This window comes from Ischnura elegans, chromosome 1, assembly GCF_921293095.1.
Source record: "Ischnura elegans chromosome 1, ioIscEleg1.1, whole genome shotgun sequence".
In the NCBI taxonomy this organism is placed as follows: domain Eukaryota; kingdom Metazoa; phylum Arthropoda; class Insecta; order Odonata; family Coenagrionidae; genus Ischnura; species Ischnura elegans.
This window is the reverse complement of record NC_060246.1, coordinates 1,737,464-1,752,611: the sequence shown is the minus strand read 5'-3', so window position 1 is coordinate 1,752,611 and position 15,148 is coordinate 1,737,464. Positions and strand designations below refer to the sequence as shown.

The following is a 15,148-nucleotide window of genomic DNA, read 5'->3' as shown; positions in this document are numbered from 1 at the left end:
ATATCTCTAGCCAGTTTCAGGGTCACCTTGACAACTGTGGGATTGTTAGGAGATTGACGGTTCCCGGAACCCCAGAGCAAAATGGTAAGGCTGAGCGCATGAATTTAACCCTTTTCAATATGGTGCGTTGCATGCTAGCCGAATCTAAGGTTCCACACAGGTTTTGGGCCGAGGCAGTAAACACAGCGGCCTACATACGTAATAGATGTCCATCGAAGGCCATTAATTTCCAGGTGCCGTACGAACTGTGGGAAGGGAGAGATCTGACTCCAGAGGATCATGATAGTCTTAAGGTATTTGGGTGTCAGGCTTGGGTAGCTGTTAAAGATGGGAAGTTAAACCCCAGAGGAGAGGAATGTGTATTCATGGGGTATCCAGAGGGCACTAAGGGGTACCGCTTGTGGAGCCTAAAAAGGGAAAAGATTTTGATAAGTAGGGATGTGACATTTGTTGAGGATGTGTTTCCTTTCAAGGAAAGTCATCATATGAAAGAAGGGTTGGATGAAGGAGATAGGATGTCATTGAATTTTGTTGATGAGATGGTTGGTGAAAGAGGGCAGGATGGAGATGTTGAGGGTTTGGTTGACCATATAGGGGATGAAAATGAAGGTCATGACAATCAGGAAGTTGATGTAATTCAACCTAGGAGGAGTACAAGGGTTAGGAGACATAGAAATTGCAACCAGTGTGATCAATGTAATGTGGTTATGTGCAATGATCTTGATTTTGAGCTCCCCAAAAGTGCTAGGGAAGCTTTAACTGGGCAATTTTCAAAATGTTGGAGAGGAGCCATGGATGAGGAGATGAAGAGCTTGATGTCGAATGATTGTTGGGATTTAGTCGAGAGACCACTAGACAGGGATGTAATTGGATCCAGGTGGGTTTTCTCTGTCAAGCTTGATGTGAAGGGTAAAATAAAGCGTTACAAAGCTAGACTTGTGGCACAAGGGTTTAAAGAGGTCCCTGGTCTCGACTATTCAGAAACTTTCAGTCCAGTAATGAGTACAAAGGCACTCAGAGTTCTCATTGCAGTTGGTGTTGAAAAGGGTTGGGAAGCAGATCATGTAGACATCAAAACTGCATATTTGCATGCACCAGTACAAGGTGATATATATCTAGAGCAACCTGAGGGTTTTGAGGATAAATTGAAGGATGGTGAACATTACGTATGTAAATTGAAAAAGAGCTTGTATGGTTTGCACCAATCTGCCAGAAATTGGCATGATATGCTTAATAATGAATTGAAGAAGTTTGGTCTTTTTCAGTGTTTATCAGAACCATGTGTGTACTGTAATACAAATGGGCAATTGATTGTTGCAGTGTATGTTGATGACTTGGCTCTGTGGGGTGTGAGGAGTGAAATTGATGATTTTAAGGAAAGGTTGTCTAGAATTATGAATGTGTGTGATTTAGGATCATTGTGTCATTTCTTATCCTATAAAATTGTTTATTCAACTGATGGTTCTGTGTTCATAGATCAAAGTCTGTATGCCAAACAGGTTTTACAATCTTTTGGCATGGAGGAAGCCAAGGGTCTTTCTACTCCATTGGGTTTAAAGTGTGATAGTGGAAATGAAGAAAAACCCTTTAGTGAGAGTGTTTATCGAAAGGCTATTGGTAACTTGCTGTATTTGTCAACAGGCACTAGACCTGACCTTGCTTTTTCTGTGTGTCGTCAGAGTCAGTATTGTAATAGAGCAACTGATTTAAATTGGAAAGATGTTAAGCACATGTTACGTTATCTGAAAAAAACTGAAAGTGCCAGACTTGAATATAAAGTAACAGGTGAACCAGTGAGGGTGTATGCTGATGCTGATTGGGGTGGTGATGTAGGTGACAGGAAATCATTTAGTGGTTTCATCATTACTTTGGCAGGGGGAGCAGTAACTTGGCAAGTGCGAAAACAAAGAGTTGTGGCAACTTCCACTACGGAAGCAGAATACATTGCCATGTCTGAAGCTGTGAAGGAAGTGAAGTGGCTTCACAGTTTCCTTAGTGAAATAAAGCAAGACCATTTAGTGCGGAGGCCATGTGAAATCTCTGTTGATAATCAAGGTGCCATTAAGCTTGCTTCTAACAAAGGTTTTTCCAACAGAACAAAGCATGTAGATATTACCTATCATTTCCTGCGAGATGAGGTTGAAAAAGGTAATATTCTATTTAAATATATTCCGTCTGTTGAAAATGCTGCTGACATGTTAACAAAAGTTGTACCAGCGACTAAAATCAAACATCTGTCAGGTTTAATTGGTTTGAACATTGAGCTATGAATTTTATGTGTATATTCATACTTGGAAGTTATTTCTTTTTTGGATTTGTGATTCTTTTTCTTCTAATTTATTTTTTTGTGAATACCAATATACAAAAAGGGGGAGTGTTGGCATTGTGTTTTTGAATATTGGTGCTTGTGTTTTTTTGTATTCTTTTGTTTTTATATATTTTACCCACCAGATGGCATTTGTGTATTGTTTTAGTTTGGCGCCTTTTTATTTCTTTTGGCGTCACTTCCGTTAGCGTTGTCGTGTGCATGGTTTGTGAGTGTAATGCATTCCGGTGAATAAATCCTGTTTTCTACATAAAGCCCATGTCTTAATTAACACATTCGCCGGGAAAGCACAAAATCTTTCTAAACTTCGATGCTCAAAATTATATTGACTTGGTTGACTGTGAACCAATTGAGGTAAATCAACCACCAATAGTAGCTGGGATGACAAACAAAAACTTGGAAGACCTTGTTACGGAAAGATCTGTATCAGATCCTTTTCCCTGCCATACACAAGCAGTTGAAAGGATGGTACAAATGATAATGTTAGCATCAAAATCCGTGTGCAGTATAGAACGCAGGCATGGATGGGCATTATCGTGCATAAGAGATGGATACTAATAATAATAATGGAATAGAATAATTTTCTCAGAGTAATTGATGTGCTTTCACAATTGTGTCCTTCGGAAGGTTGGCTGGGGGGGACACGGGTGGAACTCGATGGCAGCCTCTTCCTCGTGGTGAGTTCTGGGTAGTTTCTTTACGAAACTTGCAGAGAGCTACTTAGTGAAATGCTTAGTTTTCAGGTTCTGTTTTTTCTAAGCCTAAGTTGAATTTCTTGTTGAAAATAGCTGCGCAGGTAAGTTATTCGTCATTATGATTGATGTTAATTTCAAATAATTTACCTTATTACTACTTTTTGTGGGATTATTTACTACCATATGATGACTTATATGATAAGAAATGAAATTTAATCGAAATAAATATTTTTTTACCAGCAATTTAGCCCCCAAAATGGAGTTTTAGAAATGTAGGCAAAAATGAGTTGTGTGGTGCGGGTGGTCTATACTCTAATTTTGTTGTTAATTCATAGACATTTTTTTAACCATAGATTTTGTCAAAAAAAACTTCAAATTTCATTTTCATAAACTATAAACATGTATCCACTCTTTTTTATTATCCATTATACCATATTTTCATTAAATTCGTCTTCATAGCCGTTTGATTCTGAAATCAGCCTGATTTTTCGCAAAATTTTAAACTTTAGAGCTCGGGCGGCAGTGGTTAATATTATCCGATCTGAAAAAAATTTTGTGTGCGAGATCCCTATATCATTTCGCAACTTTCTCGCACAGGGCAAATTTGATCAGGAAAAAAAACCTTTTTTCGGCCCATCCTAGTGGACATGGTTTCTATTTTCTGTAATCTTCCTTGGACGTTAGCTTCTCACCATCACCAATACCTTAGTCAAATTTTCGGAAAACTGCACTCACGGACATTGCTGGAGAAACCTTCGCAGGATGATCGTCAGCATTGCCCTTTGCATTTTTGGTAACTGAAACTGTAGGTTGTCTTGCCTGTGTTTTTTTTTTTAATTTTCTATATTTTTTACATACAATATTTTCTTTCAGAATGCCATTTGTGGTGGCTGAGTTTTTACCTCACCGGGAATTCAAGGACGTCACCGTCCAGACAATTCCAGCCTGCTGGATAGTTGGTGAGAATGTAACCAGGTACCCACCCCCTGGGTACTCCTGGGTTGCAATGAGCCGACTAATCCATAAAGAGGTTGCTCCCAAGGATAACTGGGAAATACTGGGGGTGAAGTTTGTTTCCCCCAACTTTGGTATGTATATGTGTGTAGTGCTTAGTTTTCATTATGTGCATAGATTTCTGCTTGGACCATAACTCTTTTAATTAAAAACTTTCCACAGATTCTTATTTGGAAGCAGTGAGTGTAGAGCGCAAGGCTGCTGAGTGTAGTGACACTCACCTTGAAGTGGTACTGGAGAGCATGGCTGGTGAGGAGAGGAAGCGGAAAAGGAAAGCTAAAAAAATCTGTTACCCAAGCGAGCTCATCACTAATACGAGTGTAGACGAAGATAATTGTTGGATTAGTGATCCTCCTCATTTGCCAGGTACATATGTCTTCACATACATTTCTTAGCATAAGTTGTTAGTTTAAGATTAGTTCATGCAATCTCATTAACTACTCTGCCTCAATTGATTCTCCCGCCAACTGTGCACTGCGGAGCGACAGACAGAAAACTCGAGGAATGGCTGCAGCAATGATATGTCTTGACCTTCATGCCAATCGAAGAGAATTTTTTTGATGCACTGTGGCTTAGGTGAGAAAGATTATAAAAAATCACGTCCAATCTCATTAAAAACAAAAGAAGAGACATGCTGACTCCTGGGAATGCTATTATCCATGACGAGGACCGTCATCTCAGCGCTGATGCAGCCCAACTGTTCGTTGAGCAATTTCATTGGGACATTTTCGATTAGTCTTAGACACCTAAGCAATAGTCAATTTACCATTCCTTCGCAAAGCTATGGAATCTTATTGTGAAGCATGGCTAATTATGAGAGCCACTTCTCGGCATCAATTACACTCCCACTTGGTCTTACCCCTAGGGTTCTAGGCGAGACCAAGGCTCTCTAAAGGCCGTTTTACATGGGGCACGGAATTGTGCAGGTTAGAGCAGCATCAATTTCTAAATGTCGTGGAATTGTGCAAATGAATGAACGAAATTAGGACAGGGGCTATTTTGCCATCTCACGGCCACGCATTCTCGCATATGTTCTAGTAATTCACCGCTTTACATGGTGCAATTTTGACTGCACCTTCGTACACACGTCAGATTGTGCAAGTACGAGCGAGGCAAATCAAAGACCTTCCCAGAATGCGGCACGCAAGCCATATTCTGCTTTTTTCTCTCTCTTCGTACCTAGGTAATTGGTGAGCAGATAGCATCATAATTACTACGAAGCAGGTTCGTCGCAATCCACCATTTTAGGGACATCACTAAATACGGATAGTGTGGAAACAGCCGTCGAGCATTGTTTGCTATCATGCAATGTTGTGTGCGTGATAGTTTAGCAAAAAATATTTTTAATAACTCCATAAATGAGTTTCACTTAATTTCCAACGTTCCCACAGCTGCAACGCTTCGTAGTCTGGTTCATACAGCCATCGTAAAACATCCCAACTCTTCTTGAATGCCCGACAATTCTTTCAATGAACTTAAAAAAAAAACTAGATATCTTAAGGAGCGTTTAGCCTAACAATGGTGGACACGCACCGCCTTTCCCGCAGTGGTGGCGGAGTGGTGTTGACGGAGTATATTATGAACTCACTAATGGTGATATATGATCTTGTTTTTTCTCGGCGAATATTTCTTATAAATATTTCTCGGGTTTCTAGCCCAGTGAGACTTTTTTGGTCTAACGTTTCGACGGAACACTCTTCCATCGTCCTCAGAGAATGAATGTGCTGCAGGCCTGCCTTCCTGCGCTTATATAGCCGTTCAAACCAGGGGGCATTGTTGTCGTCTTCTGTCCGTTATCTTTTTGATTAACGGTTTCCATTCCGTGCTTATCGTGTACCCAGAATCGCGATTTACTTTATTCCTCTCCAGCCGGATCTCAATGGCTTCTTTAAGGAGACGATCCCAAAACAAAGGTGCCTTAGAGATCACTCGAGCCTCATCGAAAGATATTATATGATCTTCCGTTAGGCTGTGTTCAGCGAGGGCCGATTTCTCCGGATGGAACAGTCTTATACACCTCTTGTGCTCTTTAATTCGTGTCTCTACCGTGCGCCCAGTCTCTCCGATGTACACTTTCCCACACTGACATGGGATACGGTAAACTCCAGGTGTTCTGAGTCCCAAGTTGTCCTTCACACGCACTAAATCCCCACGCAGTTTTTGCGGTGGTTTGTGTATAGTTTCAATATTCCGCTTTGCTAATGGTGAGTAACGAATAATAATCAATGCCTTTCGTTTTCATTGATGAAGGAAACTACCCTATTAAGAGATTTCAAAAACGGACTCCTTCACACGCCTGGATATCCGCAGCTACTAGATCGTTTGGAGTTTATTAGTTGCGTTAGAGCAGAGGCCAGAGATAATCACTCCGCAGAGTAACATTTGCAACGGAAACGGCCTAAAAAGCGAAATCAGGAATTCACACAATGCACCCCGCCCCACGGCATCTCACGCATTAATAATCTCAAATCCTGAACAGGTCAGGCTATTGGGCGGATTAATTGGGCCAATCCGGAATGCATGCAAGCTAGAATATGCACCTACGACTACCTACGAGTTCATCCATTCAATGGTCATGTTTTCAGAGAGCTTAACCCTCATTCAAAAATTGTTTTTTGAGAAGGCTTTTTGTGATTTCATTCAATTCCTTGAAAAAACTACCTTCATTTTACCAAATCTTTGTGTATTAATCTATTCTAATCAATTCCGTGATACCATTGTTGCGCAAAATACATATTCCATGTTTACATTCTTCAGGTAACGACCTCTTTTAATATTTCATCGTCTTCCGTCCCTGCAATCAGCTTCCTCTTACCACTACCCCTCCACTTATCTTAGTCACTTCCAGTTACAGACTAACTAATATTTTCCAGCACCCGCTACCTCCTCGGTCAACGGTATATCATCCCTAATCACACATTTATACCATTTATCTCCCACTGTCCTTCCAGTTTTATTTCCCAAACAACATTAGATTAATTATATACTTTGCTATTCGATTATTGAAACAATGGCACTAATGGAGTAGCGTGGAGAAATGATGTCGGGTGAGGAGGTCCCTGATTCAGAGTCATCTCTCGGCGGCGTGGAGAGGCTGATTGCGGCGAAAGACGGATGGTGAGAATGGTGCATAATTTCAAGGAGGCAAGCCCATCATTAACTCATTCGGAATATTAATTGGAGTCATAATAGCGAGGGGCGGATAAGGGCTCTGGAAAAAAACTTCTTTTTAAGGGCCTCGTATTTTTCTAGACTTAAATGCCGCCCTCTCAAGGGATAGCTTATTGCACAGTGCCTGCCATAGGCAAATGGAGTTGATGGCTTGAATTAAAAATTGTGATGCATCGAAATAGGGCCCCAGAAAGCGATGCAAACAGGGATAAATATTTCGTACTCACTGAGAAATGGCCGCCGCATGAGGGGATAAACATTCACCTGGATCACCAGCGGAACTTACCTGAAAAAGGAGAATACGGGAGTTAATTTATGAACTTTTAAAATTCCATCAGCGAGATGGCAAGGGTGCAGCCACAAGGTGGATTTCCCAGCAATTAGGCCTCACGTAAACACACTCATGCTATCAAATTCATGCAATTATGCCCTCGGATAAGTAATTCGAGTAATTCTACGACCTTACCTTGCCTTTAGAGCCCTTTATCAGCACTTGAAAACGTGACACGAAGCATAAACACTCTTTTCAAACTACATGTGACAAAGGAAAAAAAGTGCCAAGTTTAAAAATACTTTGGCGGCGCATGCTCTCATTCCCGAATGCTGTCACTCTGTCATTTTAAAATAGCAGGGAGCCAAATTTAATCCTTAAAATTTTTCACTGGAAAAACCAACTACGGTACAGCGTTGTATTCCGGGGCAAAAAATGACAAACTGTCCAAAAGTTCCAAGGCTAGCATAAAAATGGAGCATCGGAATAAAAGAGACAACATAGTTAAATGAGTAAAATAGCAAACGTCACCATGCCATTCTGTATATTCTTTTACCTTCATGTATATGCTCAGAAAAATTATTGAATAATCGTGCAAGCACTCTCTCAAACTAGTGACGCAATCCGAATGGATATGACCGTGATACATGTCAAACTCACGCTTCGATTCATTATCATTGTCAAGATTGCTGTTTTCAGTATTGCAATATGTTTCAAGGAAACATGTTATAGTTGATTATCATTATTAAGTATCCTACCGATTAAGGTAAGTTTCCATGGAGAGCTTAAGGACTCCTGGAGCCCCCCATCACATCTGCACATCCCTCTTCAGTGATCCATATGACCTAATACCTTCCATTCTATCCAGAAATCCTATTCTTTTCCTTCCCCTCCCTTGCTTACCTAACATTCTTCCCTCTAACACTGTTTTCAACATCCCATCCCCTCTAAGTACTCGTTCCATCCATACCTTCTGTCTCCTCCGTATCTCATCTAAAAGCTGCCTCTGCTCACCCACCATGTCCAGCCTCCTTTGTCGTTCCTCCTCCTCTCCCTCCACTTCACCTCCTCCATTCTTTGCTACACCCACATCTCGAATGCCTTGAGCCTTCTCTCGTCCTCCTTCCTAAGTGTCCACATTTCTGCACCGTAAAGCGCTACACTCCAGATCAGACACTTCACTAGCCTTTTCTTTAAATTCTTACATAGCAAACCTCCCAGAAGCTATTGTTGATTACAAAGTAAAATATGGTCTTATTGAAGGATCTAAGGTTTTCCCGGCGAATAGACTGGAGGAAGAGTTCTCGGGTTTCCGGCCGGGTCCAAGGGTTTGTCAGCCCCGACGTTTCGAAGGCTAAGTCTGCCATCGTCTTCAGGGTGAATGGATTAGCCAAGTTGTGTCCTTCCTATATACCGTCGCGTTGGTTTCAGGTGGGCTCTGATTGGTCGACGGTCGGGCCAATGCGTGTCCTCTCCCCCTTCAGCTTTTTCAGAGCTGGTTTCCACGCATTGCTCAGGTGGAAGCCGGAGTCTCGGTTCATGTTTTTCCCCTCAAACCTGATTTCTACTGACTCCTTCAGGACACGGTCCCAGTAATTTTTGGCCTGGCATATTAGTTTTGTATCTTGAAAATTTATTCGGTGACCGTTTTCTAGGCTGTGCTCGGCCACTGCAGACTTATTGGGATAGTACAGTCTGATGCATCTTTCGTGCTCCTTCAAGCGTTTTTCAATGGTGCGTCCGGTCTCCCCGATGTACACTTGGCCGCACTCACACGGTATGCGATAGACTCCTGATGTCTTCAATCCAAATTTATCCTTGGTGGTTCCGAGAAGGGCCTTGAGTTTTCCCAGTGGTTTGTGGATTGTCTCCACATTATGCCTTCTTAATATCCTAGAAATTTTGTTGGATATTGTTGAGACATATGGCAGGCAGGCTCTCCCTGTTGGTTTTACGTCAGGTTTATCAGCTTCTGCTTTTTTCCTTAAGGACTTTTTAAGGGTCATTTTGATGTCTCCCTCTGTAAATCCGTTTGAGCGGAAGGTAGTCCTCAGGTGATCAATTTCCGACTTTAGGTGTTCGGCGTCAGAGACAGCTTTGGCTCGGTGGATGAGAGTTCTCAACACTCCATTTTTCTGCGCTGGGTGGTGGTGGCTCCTTCCATTGAGGTACAGGTCCTTGTGCGTGGGTTTCCGATACATGCTGTGTCCTCGGCTGCCGTCAGCCCTTTGTTCAATCAGGATGTCTAGGAAGGGTAGCCGGTTGTCCTTTTCGGTCTCCGTGGTGAACTTGATGTTGGGATGGACGCTGTTCATATGCGCTAGGAAGTCCGTCAGCGACTCGGATCCGTGTGGCCAGACTATGAAGGCGTCATCCACATATCCAAAAAAGTGCTTCCGGTGGAGAGGGGCCGACTCAAGTGCTCGTTCCTCAAAGTCCTCCATGAATAGATTGGCGATGGCCGGTGACAGCGGGGAACCCATGGGTACTCCTTCTTTCTGCTTGTAGAACTTCCCCTGATACAGGAAGTACCGTATAAGCTTGTGTAAGAGGCGCACACGTGTAAGAGGCGCACCCCTATTTTGAGCATCAGAGCTATAAAGAAAAAAAATTTTACGGCATTTTTTTTTATACTACCGCGCGGTGTTGCAGACGTGCGCCGGGAATTTCGACAGTTATCGAACTTTCCTCTTTCAATATTAATTGAAAGAGGAAAGGAAAGGAAAATTTCCTCTTTCAATTAATATTGAGAGAGGAAATTTTGATAACTGCGGCGGTAACAGCGGTATAAGAGGGAGTAGAAAGAGTTCCGATCCTCTCTTCGCATACGCCGTTGCTCTGCGATGCTTGTCCTACTCACGAACAATTTTGTTTAAATGCTCTCGCAGGAGTATTGCAATAGAATTGCAGCCATGGAAAATTTTAAGGCAAAACACGACAGGCATTTAGCACGAACCTTCCCAAGAGCTTGGACGACAATTGGGCAATCTACGCGCCGTAGGATAATAACCACGTCGTAGATTTAACGGAACCACCCTCGGTCCTCCATCAGCCAATGCCTCTGCCGTTTTTTTCCCTTTCCGAGACCCCACAGGAAAACATCAAGTTACAGGGGAACAATGGAAACGTGTTTCATCCCTACCCCGTTTCACCAACTGACCTTGATCGATCTCCCAGTTTCTGGAGGCCAAATGCTAGGTGAGTCATCAACTGAGCCCGAAGATATCTCGATAGCTTTCAATAATTGTATGACACGCGCGAGGTTCAAAAAAAGAAAGATATCTAACGAGACGCATATCTGACAGAATTTAAGTTTTTTAAGATCTAATTGTTTGACACAAAGATTTACAGTTACAGAAACAAGCGTAGCATAAGCGCACTCAAACAAGACGAGACCGACTGGAAACTTTATGCAACGCAAACTGCATATATCACATTGCTGCTCCTTCGCCCCTTCGCTTTGCAGGCAACGACGTCAAATGCAAGATCGGACGTGTTCTTCCCGTGCTCCTTCGCTCATAGCTTCGTAGCTTGAAATACGGAGGGGAGGGAGCGCGCACCTTCCCCTCCGTATTTCGTCGCTTGCTTCGAAGACGGAGGGATCCCGCTCCTTCCCCTGGACCTCTCCTTCCGCGCTCTTCACTTACAAGCATTTCTGATTTCTACCATCCACAATTTAGTCCAACAATGAACACACTCGTTCGAATTTTTTAAAAACGCAGGTTTTGATACCAATATAATTTTCAGTTGCAATAATCGTCATATTTGCGTCTGAAGATGATTTTTGGAAAATCAGGTCCTCAGCGTAATGGAAATTACTCGGCAAGACAGATATTGACTATTAACCAGGTATGTCATTCAAAAATACGCGTTTCTCTAAGTTTGATAAGCGATTACTATATGCAGTATAAATGGCGCGGGATGCCCACTCGTGGCAGTAAATTTAGCGCGCCCTCCGGAGCGAAAAACCCCCGCGCGATCTTTTCCATTTTCACCTCTGGGGTACCGACGTGACGGCGCGATGCTTACAAGAAAAGCAAACAGGGCATTTTAAAAATACGTCACTAAGGGAGAAACTCCCCTGCCTGCCGCTTGTTTTTGACCTAGGATTACAGATAACTGACTTACACTGAAAACCAAGGCCACTCAGTTCCCCTCAGACTTTCGACCGGTGAAGGGGAGGGGGGAAGATAAGAAGTTTGTGTAAGAGGCGCACCCTCATTTTCGGCTGCAATTTTTGGGAAAAAAGGTGCGCCTCTTACACGAGCTTATACGGTACGTTGAGGAGAGGACATGTTGGAAGAGGTCGACCGTTTTCTGGTCGAATCTCGCTTCGAGGAGCTTCAAGGTGTAACTGATTGGGACTCTGGTGAAAAGCGAAATGACATCAAAGCTCACTAGTATGTCCTGTTCTTCAATCCGAATAGTTTTTAGGGTCTTGACGAAATCTGTGGAGTTCTTGACGTGGTGATCGCACCAGCCCACGAAGGGGGACAGAAGACTTGTGAGATGTCTCGCCAGGTTATATGTCGGAGATCCTATTGCGCTCACAATGGGCCTCAAGGGAACGCCTTCCTTGTGCACCTTAGGCAGGCGGTACAGCCTGGGTGGCACTGGTGCCTGTGGTATAAGGTTTTTGGTATCCTCCGATGCTGAGATGGACTAATTAAAATGGAAAAAATTACTGGGACCGTGTCCTGAAGGAGTCAGTAGAAATCAGGTTTGAGGGGAAAAACATGAACCGAGACTCCGGCTTCCACCTGAGCAATGCGTGGAAACCAGCTCTGAAAAAGCTGAAGGGGGAGAGGACACGCATTGGCCCGACCGTCGACCAATCAGAGCCCACCTGAAACCAACGCGACGGTATATAGGAAGGACACAACTTGGCTAATCCATTCACCCTGAAGACGATGGCAGACTTAGCCTTCGAAACGTCGTTGGTGCAGTAAAACCCTTGGACCCGGCTGGAAATTGTAGTTTTCGGAAAATAAAATACATTAGTGAAATTTGTTATTATATAATTATAAATTTCATTTATTAAGACATTACAGAAAAAAATAACAGCCATCTGCCAATTAGAAAGCACTTTTTAAAAGAAATGAAAACGACACAGGTGGCTGAAACCAAAGGAGGGATTAAAAAGCACCTGGGGAAGGCATGCCGTTAGACAGACCTTAAAAGGGCTGGCAACAACATATTACAAGGCGAATGAACCTTTTCCTTGCTTAACGGCAAACATATTTCAACATTCAATGCCATCGGTTAAGAAACGCAATGAAGACAACCATAAAAGCATCTTTTTATATTCACAGATAAGAAATGCAAAAACTATGAAGCGCTCTTGTTGAAATTTACTGGAATGGGAACATAAGATTTGAAAACCAAACTACTTCCCGCTACATGGGAAAGAAATGGAAGATAATATTAATATTTTAATATCTTATTCAGAATCTCTAATTTATCGGCATAAATAATAACTTCTCAATTCAAAATAAATCCATGCTTCAGTTTTTAACTCTTACCAAATACTTTGGGTCTTAGCATTAGGTATTAGCAGTGACGAGACGTTTGCCAACTTCACTCCCTCCAGTTTCTATTTTCATGGCTTCCAGCGTGCAGGCAGAGCAAGAGGCGGGGAAGATACAAAGGAACGCGTACTCGCACAGCGGCATTCAACACGAATAGCATGGACAAAAGCAATTCCAAAGGCAGAGCCGCCATTCGGTCGAGGGGGGATTTAAATAGGTCGACAACGATCTTGAAGGATCGCTTGGCATAATGAGGCTTTGTCCCGGGAGGAGTCGAGGGGAGTGGAATGGCTGATGAGTGATATGCAGAGAGGGGCCGAAGGAAGCAAGGCGATGCATGAAAGCAGTTGAGCCTACAGCCACGGAACTACAACCACGGAGGCTTCTCGTTACGGAATAAACGTGAAGACTGCGGGAAGCTTATTTATTGGTGCTGCCATAATTATGTACCGCAAAGGTTGCAGGTAAGCGTGCATGTTAAATTAATAGTCAATTTTGCTTGGATTATAGGCTTTCGAAGCATTCACAAAATCGATATAATTGACACATTTCATCAACATTATAGAGTATTACCACCCTCGACAAGAAAAAGAATGTATATTTTTGGGTTGGGGCATGCAACTAACTTGGAGTATGAGTTGAGATGGGGACTTTCGTTCAGTTGTTACAGCAAATATAGTTTCCGACTCGTCATAAAGGCCGGCGTACTTCTGATTCACAGGAGATAAGACAGAATAGCGTATTCCGGAATTCACCTGCAAAGGAAGGTAGGAGGAACAGCCAAAGTCCCGTCCACACAACTCCATGACTACGACGGTCGCCCTTCTGACGTCGCTTCCTGTTGACGAGAGGCGCGCCTGAAATGGAAATCTTCGCATCAATGCGAATCCGCAAGGACACATCGGTGTCCATCAAACAAGACATACTCACGCAAGGCGGCAAGTGGGAAAAGTCCAATTGAAAAAAACACAGCACCCGGAGAGCGAGGCAAAAGAATTCAATGCCACGGCAAAATGCCTCCGCATACAAATCACGAATGAAAATCATTCGAAAGTAAAATTCACTTTGTGTGTGTCCCGCTGGCACTTTATACCCGACCATGTTTTGGACATTGCTTAGTCGTCGCCAAGTCTCCTTGTCATTGTTAATACTTGAGCAGAGGATTATCAATGATTTCCTTTCGTGGCATACTTAACGTTAGAAATTTTGAAGGTTACAAGTGAGAGCAACAATGATGCACTAAAGGGTAAAAAATCTTTTTAAAAATCTAGTTCTAGTGCCCCCACCGAATTTGTAAGTTCATTATTTGTATGTATGCAATGCTGGATTAGTCTGTCTTGGAGTCGATCATTTCATCCGTTGGCAATTCGGATTAAATTAAATGCTCTTCAATGAGTGATTTGGAGGGGGAAAATATGGTAATTGATTCACCTCTGAAAAATACTCTGCAATAAAGTTCGCAAGTCTTTCGTGTTTGAATTATTACAATTGTCTTAACCTATAATTTTGCCTTCTATGTGGCATAGGATTTAAAGGAAACGAAAAAAATGTCCCTCCGCAGAAAAATACAAAAAAATAAGGCGTTTATTCACACAACTACATTCACTTTTGCGAGAAAGATTTCTGTAGAGTGCCGTGAAAGATTTAAAAATCTAAGTTCATCGCAATGAAATAATATTCTAGAGGCATAAGCATATTCATGGTCCTGCATTAATTCCTTTGGATCGGAATAGCGAGCTGAGAAAGCAATTCATGGAGTAGTGAAAGCAAAAGAAAAGAGGAGAATGAGATAGAGAGATAATTTCAATAATGCTCCCTATTTTATTCTTGTGCGAACCATGGTCTCCGGATATTATCAAAGGCACTGCTAAAAAGAATATCAAGTCATGCGCTGAATGAGTGAATGTGGTGCTACAGGAGAATGAAGAAACTCAAATGGATCAACCAAGTCGACAATGAGGAAGCCCTTGGAATAGCAAGAGAGAAAAAGCCTCATGAAAACTTTGATGAGAAAACAAAGCAACCAAATAGGCCATACCTGGAGACATGGTGGCCTGATGAAGACAATTGAAGAGTGACATGTGGATGACTAGAATAGAAACGGAAGTTTACGAATAAAAATATGGAACAGATAAAGGACGAT

The 15,148-nt window shown here is 42.4% G+C and overlaps 2 protein-coding genes across 4 annotated transcripts in view; one reads left to right on the top strand and one right to left on the bottom strand.

The window, feature by feature from the left end:
- The first annotated feature begins 3,563 nt into the window (after positions 1 to 3,563).
- Positions 3,564 to 4,783, top strand: LOC124173837. The gene is made up of 2 exons (XM_046553105.1): positions 3,564 to 4,109; positions 4,198 to 4,783. Exons 1-2 carry the CDS (start codon positions 3,896 to 3,898, stop codon positions 4,428 to 4,430), a joined length of 447 nt encoding a protein of 148 aa, XP_046409061.1. The 5' UTR covers positions 3,564 to 3,895; the 3' UTR covers positions 4,431 to 4,783.
- A 2,395-nt stretch (positions 4,784 to 7,178) lies between these two features.
- LOC124154514 overlaps positions 7,179 to 15,148 on the bottom strand; it is a 270,506-nt gene continuing 262,536 nt past the window's right edge. For 2 of the 3 annotated variants that reach the window (XM_046528316.1, XM_046528311.1), the window contains exon 5: positions 7,180 to 7,492. In XM_046528316.1, coding sequence (XP_046384272.1) covers positions 7,430 to 7,492 — 63 coding nt within the window. In that variant the 3' untranslated portion in view covers positions 7,180 to 7,429. Of the gene's footprint in view, positions 7,493 to 15,148 lie in introns of all 3 variants that reach the window. The other variant, XM_046528324.1, reaches the window with a different exon arrangement.

Coding starts and splice junctions, on each gene's coding strand:
- LOC124173837 (XM_046553105.1), top strand. CDS start 3,896: ATGCCATTTGTGGTGGCTGAGTTTTTACCTCACCGGGAATTCAAGGAC. Junction 4,110..4,197: donor GTTTGTTTCCCCCAACTTTG/GTATGTATATGT, acceptor AACTTTCCACAG/ATTCTTATTTGGAAGCAGTG.